The 13,515-nt window shown below is 37.2% G+C and overlaps 1 protein-coding gene across 2 annotated transcripts; it reads right to left on the reverse strand.

Annotated features, from left to right (window-relative positions):
• Window positions 1–12,992, reverse strand: LOC129257821 (mitochondrial carnitine/acylcarnitine carrier protein-like). Of its 2 annotated transcripts, XR_010292916.1 has the most exons (10): window positions 12,700–12,979; window positions 11,714–11,803; window positions 10,532–10,662; window positions 7,683–7,773; window positions 6,733–6,856; window positions 5,697–5,769; window positions 5,143–5,252; window positions 4,027–4,151; window positions 493–2,284; window positions 1–389 (listed from the first exon to the last, which is right to left on the reverse strand). XR_010292916.1 is itself a non-coding variant. In XM_064096381.1 (9 exons), the coding sequence occupies exons 1-9, from the start codon at window positions 12,793–12,795 to the stop codon at window positions 2,228–2,230; spliced, it is 897 nt and encodes a 298-aa protein (XP_063952451.1). In that variant the 5' UTR covers window positions 12,796–12,992; the 3' UTR covers window positions 1–2,227. The 2 variants fall into 2 exon arrangements, 1 of the variants encoding a protein (XP_063952451.1); XM_064096381.1 differs by having other exon boundaries at window positions 1–2,284; window positions 12,700–12,992.
• Window positions 12,993–13,515: the final 523 nt, after the last annotated feature.

Consider the following 13,515-nt stretch of genomic DNA (forward strand, 5'->3'; position numbering starts at 1 on the left):
TAGATTGTATAAACTGTACTCCAGTTTTTAATTTCATATATTAAAGTCAGATGGTAAACGAACAAGTATTGGGTGGTTTAGATGTTCACAGTGAATACACTTAAAGAGTCAAACTCTGGTAGATAAAACACAAGGACATGAATAGAATTCAATATTATGAAATGATATTTACACCGTTTCATATGGGTAAACCAAGTTTAAAATCATACCATGCAGTATCAAAATTATACAAACGATAACTAAAATCAAAACTATTTGCCATCATTGGAAAATTTCTTTCACTCCAACATATCCATATCATCTTTTTGAAAACTGATTCTGCCATAAGTTTTCAAACCTTGATTTGTTCTGGGGGCCGTTTCATAAAGCTGTTCGTAAGTTAAGAACGACTGGTGAACCTTTCTTACATGTACTTGCTAAATCATTCCCAATGAACATCTTGGTGTATACCATTTACCACAAGAGAGGATCACCAGTCGTTCTTAAAGTCGCCCTTAACTTACGAACAGCTTAATGAAACGGCCCCCTGGACTGATTTTACAGTCGGAACTCATCAGGGTCCCGTAACACAAAGGTTAGCAATCGATTTTATATTGGTTGTACCCTGGGGACAATGCAATCAATTGTAAAGACATTGTCCAACGATGACTGCTAAGCTTTGTGTTAAAGGCCCCTAACTTCACCTTACTAAAACTCATCCCTCAGTTTTTTTTTTTCAATTGTCGCCATTGTATAGCCGCCCTCTATAAAATACAATATTATTGATCAAATAAATACCTTTTATTTAGTAACATCACTCTTAAACCAGAGATACATGACAGCCACCCCAAAAAGAAGCCATATTGTGTATTCATTGTTATTGCTATTTCCGAATCTTTATACCTACATGTACATGTAATATAAATAACTGAACAAACTAATCTCATCTCGGATTGTAGAAACGTGCATATGCAGTGGCCCGATAAATGCTTTCATTTTTTTTCTTGTCAACAAATGTCGACTTTGAATCGGACCTCCAATCATCCATATTAGCAAAATCTTAAGTTTTGTTGTTAAAAGAGGCACTGCTGGTCTGCATCTATAAAACAAATAGAACAATTTCCGGATTCCTAATACCTGCCATCCCCACAAACTCAACCAAATCATACATATTATTCACATTTATCTTTTATAATGCAGTCTGATACAAATCCAGGAAAGGGGATGTAAGCAGACATATAGATAATCATGTACAAACAATTACAAATGGCGTAACTGACCAGTTCCAACATATGTCACAATAGCAAACAATAACAATACTTGGGATGTAGCCCCGATAAGTAATAATACAAAACATGATATTGTCATATACCAAAGAACTCCCAAACTAGGCTGTTGCCTTATTAGCATATTTTTTTAGTGTCACATGGAAACATGGAGTTTGCATTCGATTCACTGCGAATAAAGTAATGAGGAAAGATGGCACATAATTGCACAATATCCTTTTGTTAATAATGAATTATAACACACTAAACAGTAGCTATATCATGACATTTATCTTTTTTCATCATTCACCTAAATAGTTATTTCCTGAGATTTCTCTTCAGTATAATTCTGTTAGTATCATCAAATTGAAATTACATAAAATAATGTAGTATGTATATAATAACAAGCACCTTTAAGGTGATATAATTGAAAATTCATGTAAAAAGATGTAACGATGATAATTTCATTGAAAACAGAGAGCCTAAGAAGCAAGTAGAGATGTTGGGTGATGTCAATTTTGGTGCTGGTGCTGGTGTACGAAGCACAATGTAGTACACTTTCCCTAACTCAACACCTAAATATGAATTTACAAAATGATCGAAGTCACATAGGTCACATTAAGAAATAGCTATAAAACACCTAGTGAAATCCATCCCACGACCTGCTTTAGGGTTTGGTGCTGTGCTGATGTAAACTTCAACCCAACACCAACACCAAAGTTCAACACCAGAAGGTCGACACCGAACTTGAAATCACCCACTGTTACATGCACCTCTGGCTCATGAGATGAACAAATTTCCTTCACTTCAATTACATCATACACACATACTTGAGGCGATTTGAACGCCACACTCCTCCACCCACCACAAGAATATAGGACGTACACTCTGGAATTCAGGTTATCAGAGATTGCATCGCTTCCATAGAAGTGTTGAATGGATCTACATCGTCTCTGGAAAACAGTTTGAGGATGGTGACGGTGCTACAATCCAACCCAGGTCAAAAACTTCATGGCAAGCTCAAATCCACAGAAACATGCCTGTGAAATGGAAAAAGGAGAAAGGGTTAAAAGCTTCATGGCAAGCTCAAATCCACAGAAACATGCCTGTGAAATGGAAAAAGGAGAAAGGGTTAAAAGCTTCATGGCAAGCTCAAATCCACAGAAACATGCCTGTGAAATGGATAAAGGAGAAAGGGTTAAAAACTTCATGGCAAGCTCAAATCCACAGAAACATGCCTGTGAAGTGGATAAAGAAGAGAAAAAATGGTAATCGAGATACAGAGACAGACAGAATGGGGGGGGGGGGGGGGAGGGCAAAGATGGAGAGAAGGGACAATAGCATATGGGCAATTCCATAGGTTGGTGGACATGAGCTCAATGTGTCTTTGTACTGTAAAGCCCATCTGAACCGTAATGTGAGTAACCACTTTATCTGCACCCCTAGTAAAAACCATGTGTTCTTTATTTTTGAATTAAATACAAAGTTTGTCTCCCTAATATACTTCTTTGAAATGGAAATAATCAACTTTCATAAAAGCCTTGTATGATGACACTTTTCACTTATGTCGACTTTTCATTTTATGCATGTCCAAATCATGTAACATGAGTAACCGACACATTTCAAAGATTTGCCAGGAGCATAATAAAATTTCCCAAGTTTTGTTTTTATACAAAGGATAGTCAGACTGCGTACTTTGTTGTGATAAAGAGATGTTTAGTTCCTATCAATAATAATGGAATTACAGCTCCAAGTATGAGTCAAGGAGTCTCCAAATGTAACGTGAGTAACCGTGGAATAGCCCATATGCATTTATGACATTTATGAGTACTAACTGGTTGATTATGGTACTTGGTTCCCTTGCTTCTTCAAAATACTTATTTTGCAAAGAACAGTTCATCCAATTTAAACAAAAACAGTTGCATTTTCTGAGATATGAAAAGCTCTTGCTGAAATGAGGTTTTGGCACAAATTGTGTCATTTCAGAGTTAGTGGTAAAACTATCATCTCAAATAAACATGCGCTTTGGTTACGGCCCTTTTGGCAGAAATAGACATCAATTTAACTGTCTGCCAAAAAGCCCTTAACAGTTTTCTGCATATAAACTAAACATTCTGAACTTGCATCAAAATGTTTGATGTAGTATTGTGTAAAACATAGTCATTAAAGGTATATGTCAAAACTGAATAAAAAAGGAACAGACTCAAACTTTGCAATGTAAGATAGGGAAAACTTCAAAGGCCTTTATCTAGGAATGGCCAAGGCCCTTTGGGCATTAAGTCGACTCTAAAGGTCTTTTCTTTTGAATCATCTTTTTTTCCTTGCAAATTGAGTCAACAATAGTGCCTAAAGCCCAGTGCACACTATGCGATCCGATGCGATATGATTTTTCAATAAATCAGGTTTTGCAGTAAATGTGACATTTCCAAGAAGCAAAATTATTTTATTTGAAGTTCAGCATGATGATAAGAATAATAAACTCACAATTTTGCTTTGCAACAAGCCCTGTGTTTGGAGTAAAGTCCAAATCGGCTCCAAGTTGCAGGCGATGATGATGTCATTACGATTTGGAATTGATTTTGCTTTTATTCCTACAGGGAGGCTTGAACTTGACTCAATTCCAATTTCAGTAGTCCTATCACAAATATGAATTCTGATTGCTAAGATTTTATCGGTTGCAATGTTCTATCAAATGTTATTTCAATTTCTTTGAGGTTTAAATCGCAACAAATCGCATAGTGTGCGCCGGGCTTAATAGTGATTAGAGTATTAAAATACTCACTGCATTGGCTGGGAAGGCTCTTAGCATTACTGGTGTGATGCCTTTGAAGAGAGCACCCGGTCCTTCTTTCTTTATCAGTTCAGCAAACACACTCCTCACACCCTTGGGGTAGGTGCCTTCGGGGGCTAGATGATTCATAAGAAAAATAGAAATCATTTTAATCAAAATGTAATAAATGAAATTAACTGGTAGACTACTAACAATCTTATTTCCATTCAATGCATAGCAATTTATGAAAAAATGCACATTTTAACATGATTTTTTTTTCTTCATTTTTAAATATATTGAATGGTATTAGCATGAAGAATACTAACATGAATATAAATAAACTTGGGTCCTGGATACTGTTTCAGAAAGAGTTATGGCTTATACTCATGTTTCAGCAACAACGGCCACTTGATATCTAACACGTAATCCAAAGGTAGCAAACCAGGTGTATGTAAAATCACTTTCTTAAAAGCACCCCAACCAAAGACGACATTGAAGGAAGTTAGAATAGAACCTACACTTGTCTCTGATTCTCCTACATGTGGCAGACTTCTCTTGATTATCACATGTGAGATTATGCATATGAATTCTGACTTTATATCAGTTATATTATCAATCAATTAGTACTTTGCATCTGTTTGCTTAAGAGCTGATTGGTCAATAAGCTATAGGGCATATCAACAAAGCTTTAGACCAATGTCCATCATTGAAACTAGATGAAATTCTCGACTGCACAGTCACAATCTATGTCTCCAGAAAAGGGATATCATATAATATCACAAAACTTATTTCTAACATTTTTCATACACTGATCTTTGTAATCCCATAACATCGGAAACTGGTCATATCACCATCACACCTGCATGCATACCTGGTCCAATTTTGAAGTTATCGCGAAAATAAAAGTTGGACGGAGAGAAAAAAGAATGCCTCCAGCGACTGCCTATGGTGAGCGCTGGCGTAAAACGGACTATGTCCTCATTTTTCTCAATGCCATTGTGACACATTAAAGGAGCTCAATTCACGGCACTTCAATGGAAAAACAAAACTGGTAAAGGAGATTAATACGAAAATATCAATATCTAAAACTCACATACGATATCTTCCCTATCCACACTGAATTTTTACCTGTTTGTAATCGTGACTTGAGTGTATCCGGGGCAATAGCGACCATCCAGTTGAATACACCTGCCGTGCCACCGGCTAGTAATACACGTAACACACTCAGATCACTCGTCCTGTGATTGGAAAAAAGATATACTTTATATATCAAAAGATACATATTTTACAAATAGAGATTAGAGATGTCATAAATCAAATAAATAAACTTGTATACAACATGCAAACAGAACCTTATATGCCATTTCTAGTCAGACTTAACTCTGCTTAAAGTTGCTTTTTATGCAGGTTCCCTCATATTTCACCTTATTTTAAATTGTCTTTGATTTCAAAGTGCTGTATTATTTAATTTAGATGAATGATGACATATCATATTTAATCTTCTGGTGTTATATTGTTTTGGATCATGTTCACATGTGAAATATGTAAAATAAAGTCAAATTCAAATAATGAAACACCCCCTCCCCCGATTGTGTAAGAAAGATGGCACTCACACAAGGCATGGACAAAAGCACCAACGTGAGAAAGTGCATGAAATGAGACATCAGAGACAAACAACTTACTTTTGTCCCTCGGGTGTAAGACCTTTCTTGAGGAGTTCATAGGTCATGAAATAGGTACCAGAAGCAGGAACATCTAAGAGGAGATATAAACACAAGATTTTATAACTATGCTTCAAATATTCAGAGCATTATTCTAAGAATGTTGATGGTGGGAATTACAAAAGTATTTATTCTGAATCAAACTTGCATCCTTAAAGTGTAAAATATTAAGGCTCATGCGAATAATTTTTTAGCTATTGCCTCTTGAACTTGCCAAACAAAATTAAATAATCTCAAACTTACAATAAGTCTATCATAAATTCAGACTGATAATATTTGATTTGTAACCCAAATATCTGTGAACTTAATTATTTTTCTTTTATTACAACTGACCTCACTTGACATGGGGAGTCATTAAGTAAAGCAGTGTTTCAGGGTAGGATGTGAAATATTTTAGGGGCAAATTTTTTTCACATTGGAGTGATTGCTGAATTTTGGGGGCTATTTATTTCACTTGAAGGGATACTTTTTATGCAATGAGCAACTATGCTGTAAATCCATGTAATCTATATAGAGTGATATATTAAAAACATGTATTTTGGTCTTCATCAATTGCCCGTGCAGTATCAGAGCGTATCCCTAGGACCAAAATCTAAAGAATATCCCATTGGCTCCTGGACAAAACTTGTTGTTGAATATGAGACCGTATTCAACAGTCTAGTGGGTATGTGCAAATGCACGAAATATACAACACGTACAACAATGAAAGCAATGCGATGCGCGGCATAGAGCACGATGACACTCGGTGACGTCATAATGAAATTTGATCTTGCGAAGTGATGATGCCATATGCGGCAGGTGATACGACTTGTTAAATCAAATTTCGCCCTCTTTTTTTGGAGGGGCGATGGGACAGATGATAATAATTATCTGGGATGGCTTTATTTCATGGAAGTTTTCTGTTCTGGGAATTTTAGGGGCATTTATGGCTGTGGAGAGGGCATAATCACTTGTTGCCCTCTCGCATTTCCTGCTCTGTATGGTTTCTAGAACCCACCTCTGAGCAGTGTGGCCATTGTGCCCTTGTAGAGCCCCCTGAAGAGACCGGCTTCTCTGTAGATCTGCTTGGCACAGTCCAGGGGTCCAGCATACTTGGCTTTACCAGAAGATGCTGCTTGAATCTAAACAAAGTCAACAGAAAACACACTCATTGCCATGGGACATTTGAAAGTCATAAAACCCTTTGCAGGATTGATCAAAGTTCATGTACTGTCCGTTATCCTTTTTTGTCGGTTAAAGTGTCAAAACAATTAGTTAAACTTCAGCATTTCAATTTCAAATAGTATAATATTAATATTAGTATAACTTCCTCAGTGGGTCTTAATTGCCATCATATATTCATGAACCTTTGATTTTATTGTTTTGATTATTCATTCTACATTCGTTGTTGAGAGGAATAATTGTATGAACCAACTGAACTGCATTCTGATAATGTGGATTAAAGTGGTGTTTTTTTTTTTCATATATGTCTTTTTTAAGTATTCCTTTAATCAGATTTCATTATGCAAAACAGTACAGTGCCAATCACTAATATCTAATAATAATAATAATCAGTTCTTGTATAGTGCATTTAACACATTATGAATAACGTCTCTATGCGCTTCCAAAGGACTTGGATATTATTACCCCGGCTATAGCTCAAGCAGCCTTCCAGCGCTCGGTGCATTTCAAGGAATAAATTCCTGCCAGGTACCCATTCACCTCACCTGGGTTGAGTGCAGCACAATGTGGATAAATTTCTTGCTGAAGGAAACTACGCCGTGGCTGGGATTTGAACCCACGACCCTCTGTCTCAAAGTCCTGAGACTAATCCACTGGGCCACAACGCTCCATTCACACACACTTGGATATGATCATCAAACAAAGCGATTTTAGGGCAATGAATCATGTCAACCTACAGCACTCCCATTGATGATTTTAAATATCTCATAGGAAGCGAGCAATTACCTGTAATAAACATTTTATGCGTTCTCCAGGAGCCATGATGGCTGTCGTGAAGACTCCTGATAACATACCAGCCATGAAGAGTTGCTCTGGTCTATTGTGGGTACAAGGAAGACAAAGAAAGTATTTTGGCAGAAATATGGAGTATTAGCGATGTCCAAATATATAGCATTCATGTAGCACAAAAGGACATTTTTGTTTGGTAGGGATGGAGTGATAGAGAGGAGAGAGAAAAAAAAAGAGGGGGAGAGAGAGAGTCATAGACAGTTTTGATCCAATAAGAAACAAAGAGAGATAGAGGTAGGAGAGATATATTTTCCAAGATATTGGGGCCTTCTAAAATTAACAAGTGGAACGCCTCTGGCAGTCTTGCCTGCATTACGCAATTTAATATAGCAGCAGTGCTAACTTTAAAAATACTAGAAAATAAACATTCACAAAAAATCATTCATATAATGACATAATACCACATTCATTGACCATAAATGACATTTGAACGGAGACTTAAGACTGTCAACTACACCCATGTCCACATTTCATTCACTCTATCCATAAACTTTCAAAGTTATGATGGCACTTCAACAATTACCCCAACATGGCCTAAGTTAATTGACCTTAACTGACCTTTGACTTGGTTTTGTGACCTGAAACTCACAGGGGATGTTCAGTGATGCTTGATTACTCTTATATCCCAAGTTTTATGAACTAGATCCATAAACTTTCAGTTAGGATGGTAATTCAACAAATACCCCCAACACGGCCAAAGTTCATTGACCTTTAATGACCTTTGACCATGGTCATGTGACCTGAAACTCGCACAGGATATTCAGTGGTACTTGATTAACCTAAAGTCCAAGTTTCATGAACTAAATCCATAAATTTTCAAAGTTATGATGGTAATTCAACAAATACCCCCAACTTGGCCAAAGTTCATTGACCCTAAATGACCTTTGACCTTGGTCATGTGACCTGAAACTCAGGCAGGATGTTCACTAATACTTGATTAACCTTATGTCCAAGTTTCATGGACTAGATCCATAAATTTTCAAAGTTATGATAGTAATTCAACAAATACCCCCAACTTGACCAAAGTTCATTGACCCTAAATGACCTTTGACCTTGGTCACGTGACCTGAAACTCGAGCAGGATGTTCACTAATACTTGATTAACCTTATGCCCAAGTTTCATGAACTAGGTCCATATACTTTCTAAGTTATGATGTCATTTCAAAAACTTAACCTTCGGTTAAGATTTTGAAAATAATTTTCCCAACATGGTCTAAGTTCATTGACCCTAAATGACCTTTGACCTTGGTCATGTGACCTGAAACTCAGGCAGGATGTTCAGTAATACTTGATTAACCTTATGTCCAAGTTTCGTGAACTAGGTCCATATACTTTCTAATTTCAACAAGTGGAATGCCTCTGGCCGTCTCACCTGCATCACGCGATTCAATATAGCAGCAGTGCTGATTTTGAAAACTACTATAACTCGCACAAGATGTTCAGTGATACTTGGTTACTCTTATTTCCACGTTTTATGAACTAGACCAATACACTTATAGAGATATGATGGCAATTCAACAAATACCCCCAACGTGGCCAAAGTTCTTTGACCTTACATGACCTTTGACCTTGATCATGTGACCTGAAACTCGCACAGGATGTTCAGTGATACTTGATTACTATTATGTCCAAGTTTTATGAACTAGACCAACACACTTTCAAATTTATGGCTGTAATTCAACAAATCCCCCAATTTGGCCAAAGTTCATTGACCCTAAATGACCTTTGACCTTGATCATGTGACCTGAAACTTGCACAGGATGTTCAGTAATACTTGATTACTATTATGTCCAAGTTTCATGAATCAGATCCATAGACTTTCAAAGTTATGATGGTAATTCAACAGATACCCCCAATTCGGCCAAAGTTCATTGACCCTAAATGACCTTTGACCTTGATCATGTGACGTGAAACTCATGCAGGATGTTCAGTGATACTTGATTAACCTTATGTATAAGTTTCATGAACTAGGTCCATATATTTTCTAAGTTATGATGACATTTCAAAAACTTAACCTTAGGTTAAGATTTTGATGTTGATTCCCCCAACATGGTCTAAGTTCATTGACCCTAAATGACCTTTGACCTTGGTCATGTGACATGAAACTCAGGCAGGATGTTCAGTAATACTTGATTAACCTTATGGCCAAGTTTCATGAACTAGGTCCATATACTTTCTAAGTTATGCTGTCATTTCAAAAACTTAACCTCAGGTTAAGATTTGGTGTTGACGCCGCCGTCGCCGTCGCCGCCGCCGCCGCCGTCGCCGTCGCCGTCGGAAAAGCGGCGCCTATAGTCTCACTCTGCTATGCAGGTGAGACAAAAACTTAACCTTAGGTTAAGATTCGATGTTGACGCCGCCGCCGCCGTCGGAAAAGCGGCGCCTATAGTCTCGCTCTGCTATGCAGGCGAGACAAAAACCACAAAGGAAATAAACCATAATAATAAAAACAATACAATGTTTCTGAATCATATACCCAAAATAAATTCATGGGAAATGTACACATTTACAAATTCCCACTTCATGGTTGGCAACATTTCTAATTTGCCCAAAGAATCTTACATAAACAAATTAAGGATAGATTATTGATTTTTAAAAATAGAAATTGTATTTTATCAGAAGCTGTCATGAGAAAAATATTATTCATCAGAGTTTCAATTCCTACAAACAATTTCTGATGAAAGATTAACTTGAATTCATATTCTAGGTTAGCATCCACTTCCCACGTAACAAAAATATTATAATTATGAAATCAAATAGAATCCCAAGATGAGTGCAGTACTCACGCAAATTGTCCATTTGGAAGCTTTGCTGTCTGCAGGCTCTTCCCCACACTGTAACCCAAGAAACAGACAGCATACATTGGAGTGACTCCAAGGATAGGTGCGAACATCCCCTTGTATAAGCCTCGGAACCCCTGGATAAGGACAATTGGGTGCCAAGTAAGTAAGTACACATTATGTAAGAAATAAGAATTACACTATAAATACAAAACAGTTATTTCAATTATATACCATAGGCCTATATAGTTCTCTTAAAAAACACAAGTTTTTCTGTGCTTAAATCAAAATAAATAGATTCCCAATTCTGCATAAACATGATTATTGGAATTATTCTTGGGCTTGTCTTGACAAAGAAAAGTCGGTTGTAACAATATTTATTTACACATTTATTTGCAACTAAAACAAAAGCAGTTTTATATCCAGGACTGCAAATGATAGGAAGTGTTAACAACATCCTAAATTTACAACAAATTGAGAATAAAAACACGACAGCAAATGCATGTAATGCAAAGTCCTTGTCCATGTACCAGTATATCTAAAGATGGCAAAAAGATATTTTGAATAATCAATCAGATCAATTGATTGATAATAAATTTAGAATTGAATTAAGTATTTCTTGCTGTGGTAGAGAAGACAATGTAAAAGAGATCTCTTTGGAAAGACTGAGAGTTGGTGAGAGGGGAGGGGGGGGGGGGTGAGTGAAAAAAAAGGAAAGAAAAAAGACAAGGGAGTGTTTACAAATTTTTTAGAACTTAATTTTGGGCTAAGATTGATCTCCTGGAAGAGTGTACAAGTTTAAAGAAACATGGAGATACAACATTGTGAAGAGGGTGTTAATAAAAATTAAAATGATAATAATGTAGGGTTTGTACAGCGCACGTATCTACCTTGCTAGGTGCTCAAGGCGCTTCTATATTACCCCGGCTAAGCTAGTCTACCGACTCTGGTGCGCACAGCTCTATGAGGAATTACTTCCTGCCGGTACCCATTTACCTCACCTGGGTTGAGTGCAGCACAATGTGGATAAATTTCTTGCTGGAGGAAAACGCGCCATGGCTTGGAATCGAACCCACGTCCTTCAGATTGAAAGACGAGAATCTTAACCACTAGACCACAACGCCCCCACACTACTGAGAGATGTCAAGATAATGCCTCACAATGTCTTTATGTTTGATATTTATTTACCTCATGTTTGACAATTTTTGCTGCACAGTCGAGTGTTCCTTTGTAGATTGGAGTTACTCCTGGGCCCGTAGGCTGTGTCTGAAGTCGTACCTGCATGAAAGAAATGTATGCACAATTACATGTAGCTACTTCCTTCCTATGTCAGAAATGTGCTGGTACGAAACTAAGAACACCTCACTGTTGCCAGTTAGAGTGGATCAAAATGTTTATACTAATTACAGGTGGAATGACAATGCCATGAAATTGTAAAAAAGTCTCAAGTAGATCTAGGCCTTCCCCTGAATTAAACTACTTCATTAACTTCAGTGTGAACTATTGAAAGAAGTGCCCTAACTCTACTAGTCTAACGTCAGTCTAGCCCTGCTTAGAATCTAGTTCGACTCTATAATATAATTACTTCTAAGACTAAGCATCTTTTTTTTTTTTAATATTACCCATTTCATCTGTGCTTATTCACCACGTTCAGTTCACAGTTTAATTCACAATAAATCAATATAAAAAGAAAGAACTAATAATGGGGGAAATGTAATTTTTTTAGGCATGAGCCATAAATATCTTGCAAAGACAAAGACAGAACTTTAGCCCCAAATGCAGCCTTTCTCATCTATCTATAGTTTACTAAAAAGTGTGTCAAACGATTGGGAGCAAAGTCCTTGACAAGGGCACAAGCAACAATGTTTTTCTAAATTAAGTCTCAAACAGCTGATGGTTATTTTTTTTTTTTAATTTGACTTTGAAAAAAATCTGATCTTGGATTTTGGACTTCGACTTTGATTGGTCTAGTTGAAGGATTTTTTGTAAGCCTAACTTCCCTAACATTATCAATCATCATTGCATTGTAGGAAACAATATGAATCATAACTTTGGTAAAATTTCAAGAAATTCACAGTTGAACTTCCGGTTCGTTAGTCGATCGTTAACTTTGCTTATTCAGAATAGTGCGATATTCTAATGAATTGCAATATCATGCTAGTTTGGTAGGTCACCTTGATGGTATCCAACGGGTGTCCAGCGGCGACGAGACACACACCGCCGAAGCCTCCTGCGAGAAAATTCTTGAGTGGGCTTGTATCGGATGACATTTTGGAAAGTATGCACAATCTCTCGAGAAAAGAAACGTTAATTGATGATCTGCTGCCACATGCATGAAATCACTGGAATAATTGATGAACTGGCGGTGATAACCGGTAATAAGTAATAATGAGTAAAGAAGAGTGGGGATGCCGCAGCCGAGAGAACGAACCGAGTAAAAACGACGGTAGAGCTAATATGTCAAAACAGAAAAGGAAAAGGGAGAAACAGAGAGAGAGTGGGAGAGAAAAAGGGGCGGGGCAGGGCGGGGTGACGAGAAATAAGTAAAATGGGCAAAACGGGAAGAATGTTCAGATTTTTTTTCTTGACTGTTCTCTCAATCTAACAGGGGCCGGGCGGTGGAACGTATTTTCGTTTGGGGGGGGGGGGGGAAATTAAAAACTGAAGGGCACTTATATGTAGCCTACTATCGGTCGGGTTAGAGTAATTTCGTTGGCGAGACGAGCTTTGCAGTGTATTTTCTACAAATTAAAGTCTAAATTGATTAGGTGCGACTGGGGACTAGGGTGTTCAAGGAAAAAATATGATTACTTAATATCATGGACATATAATGGATGAAAGTTTACTCCTGCATATTTTAATGAAAACTGTCAAATGATATCATTAAATTATAAATGGCGGATCCAGGGCGTAAATAACACCCTTGAAAATAGGGGGGGGGGGGGGGAGGTATATAGCCCGGGGGTAGATCATGATTTTCTTTTGATAGG

Source organism: Lytechinus pictus, chromosome 3, assembly GCF_037042905.1.
Source record: "Lytechinus pictus isolate F3 Inbred chromosome 3, Lp3.0, whole genome shotgun sequence".
Taxonomy (NCBI): Eukaryota; Metazoa; Echinodermata; class Echinoidea; order Temnopleuroida; family Toxopneustidae; genus Lytechinus; species Lytechinus pictus.

Excerpts from the sequence above, each read along its gene's own strand:
- LOC129257821 (XM_064096381.1), bottom strand. The coding sequence starts at position 12,795 with ATGTCATCCGATACAAGCCCACTCAAGAATTTTCTCGCAGGAGGCTTC. Across the intron at positions 7,774-10,531 it reads CTTCCAAATGGACAATTTGC|ACCAGAGCAACTCTTCATGG; the intron begins GTGAGTACTGCA and ends TACCCACAATAG. Across the intron at positions 5,253-5,696 it reads CTTACACCCGAGGGACAAAA|GACGAGTGATCTGAGTGTGT; the intron begins GTAAGTTGTTTG and ends TTCCAATCACAG.